At 41.0% G+C, this 16,517-nt stretch overlaps 1 protein-coding gene across 1 annotated transcript; it reads right to left on the bottom strand.

The window, feature by feature from the left end:
* Positions 1–15,444: 15,444 nt before the first annotated feature.
* Positions 15,445–16,053, bottom strand: LOC129619575 (transmembrane protein 126A-like). Its single transcript, XM_055534755.1, has one exon. It carries the CDS (start codon positions 16,051–16,053, stop codon positions 15,460–15,462), a length of 594 nt encoding a protein of 197 aa, XP_055390730.1. The 3' UTR covers positions 15,445–15,459.
* Positions 16,054–16,517: the final 464 nt, after the last annotated feature.

Here is a 16,517-nt window from a genome sequence, read left to right as displayed (position 1 = left end):
AGTTAGTGTTGTAAAATTACCCATACTAGATAAAAAGAATGATTATCTTTAGTTTACTTTATGGAGTTGTGTCCTAAGTCACTCAGTAGTGTCCAACTCTTTGTGACCCTATAGACTGTAGCCACAAGGCTCCCCTATCCATGGAATTTTCCAGGCAAGAATACTAGACTGGGTTGCCATTTCCTCCTCCAGGGGATCTTCCCAATGACCCAGGGATTGAACACTCATCTCCTGCATTGGCAGGCGAATTTTTTTACCACTGAGCCACCTAGGAAGCCCAGATGCCAGGTGGGCCGACCTTCTCTAGTAATCTTGATCACCCATTCCGCCTGACAATTACAGGGCATGACTCCAGGGCCGCCATATCAGAATGAAGACAACACTTGTATCTGAGGAAAAAATTACCAAGCCACCCACTCAATACACCTGTGAACCTGCCACAGACCTTAAGTTACCTTCTTTTCTTTAGAGAGTTACTATCTAAAAATTCTACCTGATCACAAAATTTAACAGATTTTTCCACAGTAAGCACAGTCAATAATGCTTCTTATGAAGGACAATGTTAAGTGAGGTATGAATAGTTATATTTTCATTTAAACTCGCTAAAGCACAACACTCTATCTTTTCTGGCCATGCCCAAACTCACTAAAGCACAACACTTAATCTTTTCTGGCCATGCCCAATTATCTTCCCTTCTTAGACTTAAAGAATTTAAAGAGTTGTTGATAATCTGTGATACTAATGTGGGTGAGTGGGTGCATGTGCTCAGTCGTATCCAACGCTGAGCACCCAGGTACTGTAGCCAGCCAGTCTCCTATGTCCCTGGAATTTTCCTGGCAAGATACTGGAGTAGGCTGCCATTTCCTTCTCCAGGGGATCTTCCTGATCCAGAGATCAAATCCATGTCTCTTGCATTTCCTGCATTGTCAGGCAGATTCTTTACTACTGAGCTACCTAGGAAGACCATGATACTAACAATTAAAGCTAATTCAAGTGTATGAGTCTGCCTGGACTACCAGAACAAAATACCATAGACAAGGTGGCTGAAACAACAGAAATTTATTTTTCCACAGTTCTGGAGGCTGGAGGTCCAAGATCATGGAGCCAACAAATGTCAGGTTCTGGTGAGAGTGCTCTACATGACTCATAGACAGCCACCGGCTTGCTGTTTTTCACATGGCTTTTCCTCAATGTAATTGCACAGAAAGAGTGATCGCTTAGAAGGACACAGCCTTCCAATGGGCTAAAACTCCATTCCAATGACTTCTTACAGCCTTACCTACCTGTTAGATGATCTCCATACACATTATCTCAGAGGTTAGGACTTCAATATATGTTTGGGGAGTACACAATTCAGACCATTACATCAAGTATTTGATACATTAAAATGAAAAATTATTATTTAATTGATGCAAAACACTGCTATTCCATATATGATTTTGAGAGATTTGTCCAAATTTGGTAACTTAGAAATCTTATGAACCCTACAAATTCACTTGAGAGGGAAAATAATAATACAAAGATTTTTATTTATAGTTAGTAATTGTTCCTCATATTCTCCAAGACCTACCTCCTCAATACATTGCCAGTATAAGATGAGTGTTAAAGCAAAACTGTCTCCAACATGTAGACACAGATCTCCATTTTTCATTTGGCTTTAACACCACATATGGATTCTTAGAGACAAAAAGAGTTTTGAAGTTTGAATTAACCTCTAAACTCCCAGTCCCACTCTAGTATTTCCTATTTTATAAAAGAGGAAACTGAACCTCACAGATGTTCATAATAATAACATTGTTCCTATTAATTTAAAAACTGCTCCAATGTTTTTTCATTATGTCTTTACACTATCCCACTGAGGAAGACAGTGGATGTCACTTTATGATTTCATCCACAAGAAAATGAAATCTTCAGAGGCCATGCAACTTCCTCCGCACCCCAAAGTCTCAGAGTCAAGACATGAATATGTGAGCAGAAGCCTGAACCAACAGAAATGTCCACCAGATACATCCAAACTCAGCCATCCAACCACAGACACACTGCCAGGATGTTCATAGTTAATTTAAACAATAGGAATCTAAGCATCAATTACTGACAAATAAAAACACAAAATCGTAAAGAGCAGCATGTAGAAGGGGTTGGAAGAGAAAGAGGAATAACAGCATGATGCGCCAGCAGCCTGAAGGCAAGACATTAGAGTCACACCTGGAAGCTTCACAGTTTTCAAGGGGGCTGCCATGCAGCAGTACCTCCCACGCTTCAGTCACCCGGGAAGCCCCCAGAGACCATAAATGGACCCTCTCATGCTTTTTCCAGCACTCCTCACCCTGGGTCCATGGTCTGTCCAGCCATCACCAGGTGGAAATCAGCACCCATGCAATTAAAAGCATGATAAGTGATTCTCTTCTGAAAGCTCACAAAGTATGTTTTAAGAAAACACTTTCCTTAATATTAGTCACGATCCTGGCAGGAGACAGAATCCAAATCAGCTGATTCAAGAGACTAACAGGTTTTATTTTCAGAGATGCTGAGACATTGAGGGAAACAAAAAGTGATGTGAAAGCACCTAGAGGCCATCACAAGGGAAGCTGCTGCTTCCTGGGGACTGCAAGGACAGAAAGTATCTTCAGAAGCCCAGTGAGAATGGGGGCTGAAAAGGAGGCAGTGTTGAGAGGGTCAGCACCCTCCAGAAAGCGTGGCTGGAGCAGGAGACAATGCCTGCCTCCTTTTTCCTCCACCCTCCGGTTTCCTGGCTGTACTTTCCATTAATTGAGACTAGACAGAAGCCACCCTGCAGTGGGTCCCAGAGGTGGAGCCAATGGGGTCAGTCTCCAGGACACAGAGCAGAAAGGAGAAGGAAAAGTGGGTGGTGGGAGACAGTGAGCATGACCTCCCCTTATCTTTGGCATCTAAGAGTACATTCTAAACAAAATGTACTACTTTGGAAAATTATAAATCAAACCTTAAGTGGTTCTGTAATTTTACTGAAAGTAGAAGTGATTTTCTATACATGTACCCCAAATATAGATAAACAGAGGGAGAAAAAAAAGTATGGATAAAGATGAGACTTTTCTTTAGGTGGTAACAGGTAAAGAATAAAACAGATGCAATTTGCCAAAGAATTCAGCAAACAGCAAATTGATTCACCTAACTTATTTAGCAGAAACCATCCATATATTTAGAAACATGGATGCACATTTCACTGGAATGTGGAGTCAAACAAACCACAGAGCCAGAGTCTTGCTAAGCAAAAAGGACAAGCAACTGCCCCATACCACATACACCCACACACACACATACGGGAAACTATGGGAAGTGAAAGGCCTGGGATGTGTGCAAGGCAGACAGTGCTGGTGGCCAGTGCCAGCAGCAAATATGGTCCACATGCTCATTTCACCTCAGGGACTCATCCCAGGGCACAGGGTCTGACCAGACCAAGATGACCAAGATGAAGACGTTCAAACATTCCACCAGTCCCTCCCAGGACAGAGATTAGATTAAGCTGTGTCACAGTTTTGGCTTCCTTTGTAGCTCAGTTGGTAAAGACTGACTGTAGTACAGAAGACCCACATTCAATCCCTGTGTCGGGAAGATCCCCTGGAGAAGGAAATGGCAACCCACTCCAGTATTCTTGCCTGGAGAATCCCATGGACAGAGGAGCTTGGCAGGCTACAGTCCATAGGATCCCGAGTCGGACAAGACTTAGCAACTCAACCTCCACCATGTCACAGTTTATAAAATATTTATTTTTCAAACTCTTTTGTTTGAAACTTGACATTAAGGAATGAGATCACTGCTCCCTCTCCCTTTCCTGCCCCCACCTCTCATGCCTACTTCTTACCACCACTTCTGGTCACCACCCTGCTGTGGTCTCTCCCACCAACCTCACAGCCACCTTCCACTGGGACCATGATTGCTGACCCACTCTACTCCTTTCTCCCACAAATTTACTTTTCCCTCCCTTAGTTGGCTTGGACTAGACAAGTGGTCCCAAAGTACAGCTGCAAAGAAAGTAGCCACTGAAAACAAGTGTAGTTACAGCCCTAGGAACCCAAAGCAAGACTCATAGGAAGTTTCTCTATAAATATTGTGAAATGGAATAGAACAGTCACTTCTGAGAGCTTCTATATGATTTAATAAAGAGAATAAGAAATATCTGCTTTTCTTCTTTCTTCTAAAAGTATCACTCAGTTAAAAGTTACATGTAGCACTTATAATAGCTGAAGTGACTTCTTTGGCCTTGAAGGCCCCTCCTGCCTCCTGGTCAGTTCTCCTTAGGCCATAAGGCTGGGCTCCACTTGGCCCCTCAAAGCCATTACTGATGCTTTACTCCATTTCCTGAGCAAAGCATCCCTCTCTGAACTCCCACACAGATTTGAAAATACTCCCAGGATATTACTCATTTCGTGACTTAGCAATTAATACAATATCTATGTTCTCTGGCAGAGATATGATTTTCAACTGTTGAACTGAACTAGCAGTCAAAGAAGCAAGAGGAATTACTATATTAAATAGGCACATCATATAGTATGCAAACAGAATCAATGAATTCATGTATTAATAGGCCATCCTAGATTTTAGGATACCATTTCCCTTTTATATAGCAACCAACTATAAAATATTTCAGTAAACTGCTCATTTAAGTAAATCACAAACTTTCATGACATCCTATAGCACCAGGTTGCAAAGGATGCTATGAAGCCTAGAAATGTTATCTGGTAATTCTCATTGTCAGTATTATTCAGCTAACAATATTTAACACTCATTTGCCGTTAGTTGCTAAAATCATCTGCATTACAGATTATTTTAAGGTAATTCTTAAGCATGCACACCAGAGAGTAAAGACACTCATAAACAGAGAATAACTGTTTATCTAGATCTCCTGAGTAAAGACTGGGCAGAATTGCTAATACTTTCTTAGCCAGGTATCTTTTATCTGAATAGTACCCAAAACTAATGCATGCTATGTGTTTTGTGAAGGGCTCTGGAGCCAGGACATGAAAAGAGAGGCGGAGAATCCATCTTCCCCCATTTCCCACTGATAAGGCTCACTGAAGTCAATAGAGTGAGATGTGCACAGCGAGGGGAGAATCCATCTGCAGAATCCATTTTCTCACCACTTTAAAAATTCAACTCATCCTAAAAGCTATGTAACTCAGTTTTTCTGTGAAATCCTCTTTGATTTTACCTTTATAGCCTCTTTCATGTCTAATCTAATTTCACTCCCTGCCATTTGACATTTAGTACCAGCAATAATTTTAAGAAAGTTTTACCTACCACTTTGCTTAGTATTCATGATAAGCTACACATTTACCTAAACAGACTTTAATATACTAAAGGAAGGGTAAGAACTGGACTTCGTCAAGTGCAAAAGCCGAAGTTGAAAGTGTTGTTCTTTATCCTATTGCCATTTATCTTTGGTGTAGACAAAGGAAATCTGCAAAGCCTTCAAGAAAATGCTAAATACAGTATATTTTTCTGAATATAGAGGTTGTTTGTAGTTGGCTTTGGGATGAATATTAAGGACTTAACCACAGTGCAAGATGATTAGGAAGCTTTCTCTTTATGTGACTTTATCTACCATTCTATCAACTAGAAGTCTCTATTACCCAGCATTTCTACACTTCGCTGTTCTTTGCTGTCTAGTCCCTAAGTCTTGTCTGACTCTGCAACCCCATGGACTACAGCATGCCAGGCTTACTTGTCCTTCATTATCTCCAAGAATTTGCTCAGACTCATGTCCATTGAATCAGGGCTGCCATACAACCATCTCTTACTCTGTTGCCCACTTCTTCCCCTGCTCTCACTCTTTCCCAGCATCAGAGTCTTTTCCAATGATTCAGCTCTTTGCATCAGGTGGCCAAAACACTGTAGCTTCAACTTTAGCATCAGTTATTCCAATGAATATTCGGGTTGATTTCCTTTAGATTGACTGGTTTGATCTTCTTGCAGTCCAAGGGACTCTGAAGAGTCTTCTCCAGCACCACAGTTCAAAAGCATCAATTCTTCAGTACTCAGCTTTCTTTATGGTCCAACTCTCACATCCATATGTGACTACCGGAAAAACCATAGCTTTGACTATATGGACCTTTGTCAGCAAAGTGATGTCTCTGCTTTTTAATACCCTGTCTAGGTTTGTCACACTTTCCATTCAAGGAGCAAGCATATTTTAATATCATATCTGCAGTCATCATGCACAGTGATTTTGGAACCCAAGAAAATAAAATCTGTCACCATTTTCACTTTGTCTTCTGCTGTTTGCCATGATCTAATGGGACCTCATCCCATGATCTTAGCTTTTTGACTGTTGAGGTTTAAGCTGGCTGTTTCACTATCTTCTTTCACTCTCATGAAGAGGCTCTTTAGTTCCTCTTCACTTTCAGCCATAAGGGTGGTGTCCTCTGCATATCTGAGGTTATTGATATTTCTCCCAGTAATCTTGTTTCCAGCTTATGATTTATCCAGCCCAACATTTCACATGATATACTCTGCATACGAGTTAAGTAAACAGAGTGACAATATACAGCCTTGACATGTATTCTGTGGCATATATCCTTTCCCAATTTTGAAGCAGTCCATTATTCCGTGTCCAGTTCTAACTGTTGCTTCTTGACTTACATACTGGTTTCTCAGGAGACAGGTAAGGTGGTCTGCTATTTCCATCTCTTTAAGAATTTCCCACAGTTTGTTGTGATCCACACAGTCAAAGGCTTTTGCATAGTCAATGAAGCAGAAGTAGAGTTTTTCTGAAACACCTTTGCTTTCTCTATGCTTCAATGAACGTTAGAAATGTGATTTCTGATTCCTCTGCCTTTTCTAAATCCAGTTTGTACAGCTGAAGGTTCTCAGATCGCATACTGCTGAAGCCTAAATTGAAGAAATTTTTTAGCCTAATCTTGCTAGCATGTAAAATGAGCACAGTTGTAGGGTAGCTTAAATGTTTCTGGCATTGCCCTTCTTTGGGATTGGAATGAAAGCTGACCTTTTCCAGTCCTGCAGCCACTGCTGAGTTTTCCAAATTTGCTGACATATTTAGTGAAGTACTTTAACAGCACCATCTTTCAGGATTTGAAATAGCTCTGCTGAAATTCCATCACCTCCACTAGCTTCATTTGTAATGATGCTTCTTAAGGCTCATTTGACTTTATACTCCAGGATGTCTGGCTCTAGATGAGTTATTGCACCCTCATGATTATCTGGGTCGTTGAGACCTTTTTTGTATAGTTCTGTGTATTCTTGACACCTCTTGTTAATCTTTTCTGCTTCTGCTAGGTCCTTACCTTTTCTGTCCTTTATCATGACCATCTTTGCATGAAATATTACCTTGATATCTCTGATTTTCTTGAAGATATTTCTAGTCTTTCTCATTCTACTATTTTTCTCTATTCTTTACATTGTTCACTTAAAGCCGTCTTGTCTCTCCTTGCTACTCTCTGGAACTCTGCATTCTGTCAGATATGGCTTTCCCTTTCTCCCTTGCCCGTCACTTCTCTTTACTCAGCTATTTGTAAAGTCTCCTCAGACAGCCACTTTCTCTTTCACATCCCCCCGCCCTTTCGTATGGTTTTAGTCACAGCCTCCTGTATAATGTTACAAACCTCTGTCCATATTCTTCAGGCAGCCTACCAAATCTAACCCCTTGAATCTATTCACCACCTCCACTGTATAATCATAAGGGATTTTATTTAGGTCATACCCGAATGGCCTAGTGGTTTGAGCTACTTTCTTCAATTTAAGTCTGAATTTGGCAATAAGCAGTTCATGATCTGAACTGCAACAGTCAGCTCCTGGTCTTGTTTTTGCTGACTGTACAGAGCTTCTTCATTTTTGGCTGCAAAGAATATAATCATTCTGATCTCAGTGATGATCATCTGGTGATGTCCATATGTAGAGTCTTCTCATGTGTTGTTGGAAAGGTGAGTGATCACACCATCGTGATTATCTTGGTTGTGAAGAAAGCTGAGCACCGAAGAATTGATGCTTTTGAACTATGGTGTTGGAAAAGACTCTTGAGAGTCCCTTGGACTTGCTTTTTCAATGATCCAAGGAGATCCAACCAGTCCATTCTAAAGGAAATCAGTCCTTGGTGTTCTTTGGAAGGAATGATGCTAAAGCTGAAACTCCAGTACTTTGGCCACCTCATGCAAAGAGTTGACTCATTGGAAAAGACTCTGATGCTGGGAGGGATTGGGGACAGGAGGTAAAGGGGACGACAGAGGATGAGATGGTTGGATGGCATCACTTAGTCGATGGACGTGAGTTTGAATGAACTCCAGGAGTTGGTGATGGACAGGGAGGCCTGGCATGCTGTAGTTCATGGGGTTGCAAAGAGTCGGACATGACTGAGCGACTGAAATGAACTGAACTGAACTGAGCCACTTTGGAGAATAGTGTTCACTACTAGATTTATATCCAAAAGAAATTGAAACATGTGTGCATAGAAAAACTTGTACATGAATATTTATAGCAGCATTATTTGAAGTAGCCAAAAAGTGCAGACCCCACAGAGGTCTATCAACTGATGAACAAGTAAACAAAATATTGTATATCCATGCAATGAAATATTATTTTTCCATAAAAAGTAGTAGAATACTGATGCATGCTACAACCATGGATGGATTAAAAACAATACTAAATGAAGGATGCCAGTCACAAACAAACACATATTGCATGATTCTATTTATTTGAAATATCATGATTAAGCAAATCTACAGAGATCTAAAATAAATCAGTTGTTGCTTAGATCTGGGGAATTGGGAAAGAATGGGTAGTGAATGTTAATAAGAGTGGAGTTTCCACTCAGGGAAATGAAAATATCCTAAAGATTTTATGTACAGTAGTTAAGATATGGAAACAGCTTAAATGTCCATTGATGGATGAATAAAGAAATCATGGTACACATATAAGAGAATATTATTTAGCCATAAAAAATATGTGTTGTTGTACATCCTACCATGTGCAACAATAAGGATGGACCTAGAGGGCATTATGCTAAGTGGAATAAGTCAGACAGAGAAAGACAAATAGCATATGATCTCTCTTATGTGTGGAATCTAATGTATGTACATGAAAGTCAAGCTCATAGACCCAGAGAACAGACTGATGGTTGCAAGAGGGATGGGAGAAACAGGTGAGTTGTTTTTTGTTTAATAAATTGAAAAAAGCATTTTTAAAGAGTAGATGTTGAAAAGAGGATGAGTCACTCCAATGTAGGGCACACTGGAAGGTCCTGAAAGCAGAGCATTCTGCTCTATGGGTCATGAAAGGCAGGCTCCACCTCTCAGGTCACCAGCTGTACATCATAAGCAGCTGAGCCCCAAGATGATTCAGAAGCCCCACTCAGAATTCTCTTGGCTTTATATCATGTGTTTCACCTCAGATCAATGTCCATGTTCAGGAAAATCCCAGAAATGACTGCCTAGAAAAATATTTAATTGAGCTTCTTCCAATTCTTATGTGTGTGCTAATTTGCTTCAGTCATGTCTGACTCTTTGTGACACCAAGGACTATAGACCTCCAGGCCCTTCTGTCCATGGATTTTCCAGGCAAGAATACTGAACTGGGTTGCCCTCCTCCAGGGGATGTTCTCAACCCAGGGATTGAACCCGTGTACCCTGCAGCTCCTGCGTTGCAGGTAGATTCTTGACTGCTGAGCCACCAAGGAAGCCCAATTTCTCCTATAGTGTTTATTTTAAAAATACAGAAAAGTATAACCAAACCATATTGAAATATGTAGTCATAGATTATTTGTCTTGGTTTTGGGGAAAGCTGCAAATACTGAGTATGCCTAGAACTAGATGGTTTAAATGTTACTTTTAACAAGAAATAAAATAAATTGAAAACAAAATGGGATTACGGTGATGGTTGCACAGCCTTATGAATATACTAAAAATCACTGAATTCTACACCTCAAATGAGTGAATTTCATTGTATATAAATTACATCTCAGTAAAGCTGTTTATATACATACATTATTTATTTAAAAAATGATTCACATGTCAGCTTTCTTCCTTCCTTCACACTCAGTCCCTGGAGCAATCTCATAGTTGGAAAATAAAATATGAAAATCCCCAGTGTTTGCAAGAATTTGGAGCTAAAGCAACTTAGCCATCTACAGTTCCCACAGAGTCGCTTACTGGTTGCCCTGAGGGGATAATAAAAAGTGACTTACTCTGGTTCATCCTGAAAAAAGGCATCTGTTCAGTTGTCAAGATTCTTATTCACACAGGATTGAGTGGATAAAGGGGAGCCCTAAACAGTGAGCTGTCTGGGAGCGCTGTTCTGCCAACACCACCAGCAGCAACTGGAGACCTGACATGCTGCTAGACTGGAGTTGTGCATTATGGTGCAAAATACACCTGGAATTTCCTAAAAAGTAAAATGCCTCATAGACAAGTTTTTCTATATAGATTATATTTATTTTTACAAATAAATAATACCAATACTTATGATAGAGTTATCTAGCTTACTTTCAATATACTAGCATTAAAAGAAAAGAGAAATATAAACAGCAAAACCCATTATCAAATTGGGTTTTGACCAACATCCAGACTTAAATAGCACTGGGAAGTCCCACAACACAACACGTCTGGAGTCCTAGTTGGGAAAAGGTCCCAGGCAGTGGGTGCATGGGTGAGAATTCAAAGATTTCAGTGCGGGTTCTGCTTATAATCCCTGGACCCAAACTGATATCATCAGTTCAGTTCAGTTCAGTCATTACTCAGTCTTGTCTGACTCCTTGCAACCCCGTGGTCTGCAGCATGCCAGGCCTAGAGCTCTGTCCATCACCAACTCCCAGAGTTTATTCAAACTCATGTCCATTGAGTTGCTTTTTCAATGATCCAGCGGATGTTGGCAGGTTGATCTCTGGTTCCTCTGCCTTTTCTAAAACCAGTTTGAACATATGGAAGTTTACAGTTTATGTATTGCTGAAGCCTGGCTTAGAGAATTTTGAGCATTATTTTACTAAAGTGTGAGATGAGTGCAATTGTCTGGCAGTTTGAGCATTCTTTGGCATTGCCTTTCTTTGGGATTGGAATGAAAACTGACCTTTTCCAGTCCTGTGGCCACTGCTGAGTTTTCCAAATTTGCTGGCATATTGAGTGCAGCACTTTCACGGCATCATCTTTCAGAATTTGAAAGAGCTCAACTGGAATTCTATCACCTCCACTAGCTTTGTTCATAGTGATGTTTTCTAAGGCTCACTTGACTTCACGTTCCAGGATGTTTGGCTCTAAGTGAGTGATCACACCATTGTGATTATCTGGGTCGTGAAGCTCTTTTTTGTGCAGTTCTTCTGTGTATTCTTGCCACCTCTTCTTAATATCTTCTGCTTCTGTTAGGTCCATACCATTTCTGTACTTTAGCGAGCCCATCTTTGCATGAAATGTTCCCTTTGTATCTCTAATTTTTTTGAATAGATCGCTAGTCTTTCCCATTCTGTTGTTTTCCTCTATTTCTTTGCATTGATCGCTGAGGAAGGCTTTCTTATCTCTCCTTGATATTCTTTGGAACTCTGCATTCAGATGCTTATGTCTTTCCTTTTCTCCTTTGCTTTTCACTTCTCTTCTTTTCACAGCTATTTGAAAGGCCTCCTCAGACAGCCATTTTGCCTTTTTGCATTTCTTTTCCATGGGGATGGTTGATCCCTGTCTCCTATACAATGTCATGAACCTCCATCCATAGTTTAATCAGGCACTCTGTCTATCAGATCTAGTTCCTTAAATCTATTTCTCACTTCCACTGTATAATCATAATGGATTTGATTTAGGTCATACCTGAATGGTCTAGTTGTTTTCCCTACTTTCTTCAATTTAAGTCTGAATTTGGCAATAAGAAGTTCATGATCTGAGCCACAGTCAGATCCCAGTCTTGTTTTTGCGGACGGTATAGATCTTTTCCATCTTTGGCTGCAAAGAATATAATCAACCTGATTGAGGTGTTGACCATCTGGTGATGTCCATGTGTAGAGTCTTCTCTTGTGTTGTTGGAAGAGGGTGTTTGCTATGACCAGTGCATTCTCTTAGCAAAACTCTATTACCCTTTTCCCTGCTTCATTCTGTACTCCAAGGCCAAATTTGCCTGTTACTCCAGGTGTTTCTTGACTTCCTACTTTTGCATTCCAGTCCCCTATAATGAAAAGGACATCTTTTTTGGGTGTCTAAAGGACACCAAGTTCTAGAACTTCCAAGTTCTAAAAGGTCTTGTAAGTCTTCATAGAACCGTTTTAAAACTTAGAATGTTGTTAAGCCTGAGGCTTCGTTGGTCTGACCCCCCCTCCAAGGGCTCAACAATTTCAGTATCCATCCCCTATCGTATTTATGTTGCCATAAGTCTTACACTCAGAGCAGGCTTCCAGGGCACTCACAGTCAGGGCAGTGTCCAGGCAGGTTAGAAGCAAGGTCAGAGGTCTGCTCTGTTTTGTGTCTGAAGTCTGAATAAGACCATTTATTTAATTTCCTGAACAGTCGGCCCCAGGACTATTTAGGCTGAAGAGCACAGGAATATGGCAAAATAACATGAACAATCTTAAGAATTCTGTAACAATGTAGAACGTATTACAGGTTCTGGGGAAAACAGTCTATTCAGAGTAACTGGTTCAGTTCAGTTCAGTCGCTCAGTCATGTCCGACTGTTTGCGACCCCATGAACCGCAGCATGCCAAGCTTCCCTCTCCATCATCAACTCCCGGAGTTCACCCAAACTCATGTCCATCGAGTCAGTGATGCCATCCAGCCATCTCATCCTCTGTCGTCCCCTTCGCCTCCTGCCCCCAATCCCTCCCAGGATCAGAGTCTTTTCCAATGAGTCAACTCTTTACATGAGGTGGCCAAAGTATTGGAGTTTCAGCTTTAGCATCAGCCCTTCCAAAGAACACCCAAGACTGATCTTCTTTAGAATGGACTGGTTGGATCTCCTTGCACTCCAAGAGCCTTGTCCAACACCACAGTTCAAAAGCATCAATTCTTTGGCGCTCAGCTTTCTTCACAGTCCAACTCTCACATCCATACATGACCACTGGAAAAACCATAGCCTTGACTAGATGAACCTTTGTTGGCAAAGTAATGTCTCTGCTTTTGAATATGCTATCTAGGTTGGTCATAACTTTCCTTCCAAGGAGTAAGCGTCTTTTAATTTCATGGCTGCAATCACCATCTGCAGTGTTTTTGGAGCCCAGAAAAATAAAGTCAGCCACTGTTTCCACTGTTTCCCCATCTATTTCCCATGAAGTGGTGGGACCAGATGCCATGATCTTTGTTTTCTGAATGCTGAGCTTTAAGCCAACTTTTTCACTCTCCTCTTACTCTCATCAAGAGGCTTTTTAGTTCCTCTTCACTTTCTGCCATAAGGGTGGTGTCATCTGCATATCTGAGGTTATTGATATTTCTCCCGGCAATCTTAATTCCAGTTTGTGTTTCTTCCAGCCCAGCGTTTCTCTTGATGTACTCTGCATACAAGTTAAATAAGCAGGGTGACAATATACAGCCTTGACGTACTCCTTTTCCTATTTGGAACCAGTCTGTTGTTCCATGTTCAGTTCTAACTGTTACTTCCTGACCTACATAGATGTAATGTTCCAATACATAGATTATATTTTGAAGAGATTGTATCCAATATATACAATTTTGGATATATTGCATACAATAGAACATAGTATTAAAATTGGTTTCAACTATTTCTTCCTACATTTTATAATGTGGCTTCTTCTTCTGCTGCTGCTGCTGCTAAGTCGCTTCAGCCATGTCCGACTCTGTGCAACCCCACAGACGGCAGCCTACCAGGCTCCTCCATCCCTGGGATTTTCCAGGCAAGAGTACTGATGTGGGTTGTCATTGCCTCCTCTGAACGTGGCTTCTAGAAATTGCTGAATTTCATGTGTGGCTCAGATGATATATGTAGTGGGAAATTCTGACCCAGAACCTTGAATACTAAACGACGCCATATGACTAGTCAATTAAAAATCCTAGCAGCTTGGATAGAATCCAATATGGAAATAGAGATGCAGACAGGCATGAAGTCAAATCTGTGGCTGGTGCTCTTACTCTTCTCTTCCCCACTTCCCTCTTCCTTCATCTCTAAAATCCTGAAAATCCTCAGAAACAAACCTTGCTCTAGGACTTCTTGGATTTGCATTAATAGTACATTAATTAAACCTTGACTTTGTGGGCTTCTCTGATCACTCAGCAATAAAGTTCTCCTGCAATGCAGGAGATGCCTGAGATGTGGTTTCCATCCCTGGGTCAGGAAGATCTTCTGGAGGAGATCTTCAACCCACTCTAGTATTCTTGCCTGGAAAATCTCATGGACAAAGGAGCTTGCTGGGCTATAGTTCATGAGGTGGAATAGAGTCAGACTCAACTGAGTGACTGAGAATGCACACAATTAAATCTCAGAATCTGAATATCTTTATGATTGTGCTGATTGGAATTATTAGTTTATGTAAACCACCTCCATTAAACTATTAGCTCCTTAAGGATAGCATATGTTTTATTCATCTTTGCACACATTCAGCATATAGCAGATCCTTAATAAACACCTGCTAAATTTCAGATAAATAGAAAAGAATATAGTTGGCTAAGCACACACTGTTTGGTTTGTGTTTCCTCATCAGCTGCTATGCTACTTATTTCCAAATCTAGAGTCATAAAACCCCATGTAATCTCTAATTGTTGTTGTTCTTCACTTGCTAAGTCGTTTCCATTCTTTGGGACCCCATGAACTGCAGCACAGCAAGGTTCCCTGTCCTTCACTGTCTCTGGGTTTGCTCAAATTCATGTCCATTGAGTTAGTAAGTAACTAAGAAAGTAAGTTTTAGTCGCTCAGACATGCCTGACTCTTTGAGACCCCATGGACTGCAGCCCACCAGGCTCCTCTGTCCATGAGATTTTTCAGGCAAGGATAATGGAGTGGGTTGCCTTTCCTTCTCTAGGGGATCTTCCCAACCCAGAGATTGAACCCAGGTCTCCTGCACTGCAGGTAGATTCTTCACCGACTGAGTTACAAGGGAAGCCCTTGAGTTAATGATGCTGTCTAAATATCTTATCCTCTGCAGCTGTCCTCTCCTTTTGCCTTCAGTCTTTCCCAGAATCAAGATGTTTTGCTCTTCATATCAGGGGGCCAAAGTATTGGAGCTTCAGCTTTAACATCAGTTCTTCCAATGAATACTCAGGGTTGATTTCCTTTGGACTGACTGGTTTGATCTCCTTGCAGTCCAAGGACTCTCAAGAGTCTTCTCCAAAACCACAATTTGAAAGTATGAGTTCTTCAATGCTCAGCCTTCTTTATGGTCCAAATCTAACATCTGTACAAGACTACTGGAAAAGCAATAGCTTTGACTATATGGGCCTTTGTCTGTAAAGTGATGGTTCTGCTTTTTGATGCACTGTCTAGGTTTGTCATAGCTATATATATATATATATATATATATTGTTTTATTTTTGTGTACAGATTTGCTTAACAATCACTTAATTTCTAGGCCAGGTTCTGGTAACTGAAGAGCCTTTATAAGTAGTTTATATTGTCTAGACCCGAGGTATGCAGCAAACCCAGTCTGGAGCAAAATGGGAAATAACATATTTCTAAAGACAGGCTTAGAAATCCTAATCCAGTAATTTAAAATGTTTCCTTTCTCTGGTAGCAGGGCTGAATTATACCTAACTGCTAGGCCACCATTCACAGGGATAGCCAAGAAAACAGGGTACAGGCCACAGAAAACAAGACCAACCAATCCACCTTGTGTTATGGTGCAGGTTTCACACTGCGGATCACCTGCATTCAAAGGTAAACTTACAAAACCTTTGTAAGATACATTTGCTGTCAAAAATGGGATCACTGCCATTGGTAAGCCAGCAGCTATACGAGCCTGTGTCACATGTAAGATGCATCGAAAAAGACTATTTGCTATTAGGCCACAGAGAGCAGCATTAAGTCCAACATATGTTGATCCATTTTCAAGCCGATTCCATTCTGCTTCTGGGAGTTGGTTAATTTTTCTGGCTATGATATCAATTAAGTTCTCCTTGATGATAGTACCATCTGGTTCATGATTTTCCATCTTGAGCCTTACGCGCTCCTCCGTGCAGCCGCAGCCTCCGTGGGTCTCCTTTGGCCCTGCGAGGGCTCACGCCACGTTCTGCTCAAGTCACCCGGGCATGGCCATTTTGGGCGCCATGTGACTGGCCCAAGGCGGGAGCCCTGTCATAGCTTTTCTTCCAAGGAGCAAGTATCTTTTATTTTCATGGCTGCATTACCATCCGCAGTGATTTTGGAACCCTAGAAAATAAAATCTGTCACTATCTCCACTTTTTCCCCTTCTATTTATCATGAAATGATGGGACCAGATGCCGTGATCTTAGCTTTTGGAATATTGAGTTTCAAGGCAGCTTTTTCACTCTCCTCTTCACCTTCATCAAGAAGGTCCCTCTTTAGTTCCTCTTTCGTTTCTGCCATTAGAATGGTATCATCTGCATGTCCAAGGTTGTTGATATTTTTCCTGGCAATCTTGATTCCAGCTTGTGT

The sequence above is a fragment of the Bubalus kerabau genome, chromosome 9 (assembly GCF_029407905.1).
Source record: "Bubalus kerabau isolate K-KA32 ecotype Philippines breed swamp buffalo chromosome 9, PCC_UOA_SB_1v2, whole genome shotgun sequence".
Classification (NCBI taxonomy): domain Eukaryota; kingdom Metazoa; phylum Chordata; class Mammalia; order Artiodactyla; family Bovidae; genus Bubalus; species Bubalus kerabau.
The sequence above is the reverse complement of the archived record's forward strand: the minus strand, read 5'-3'. Positions and strand labels throughout refer to the sequence as shown.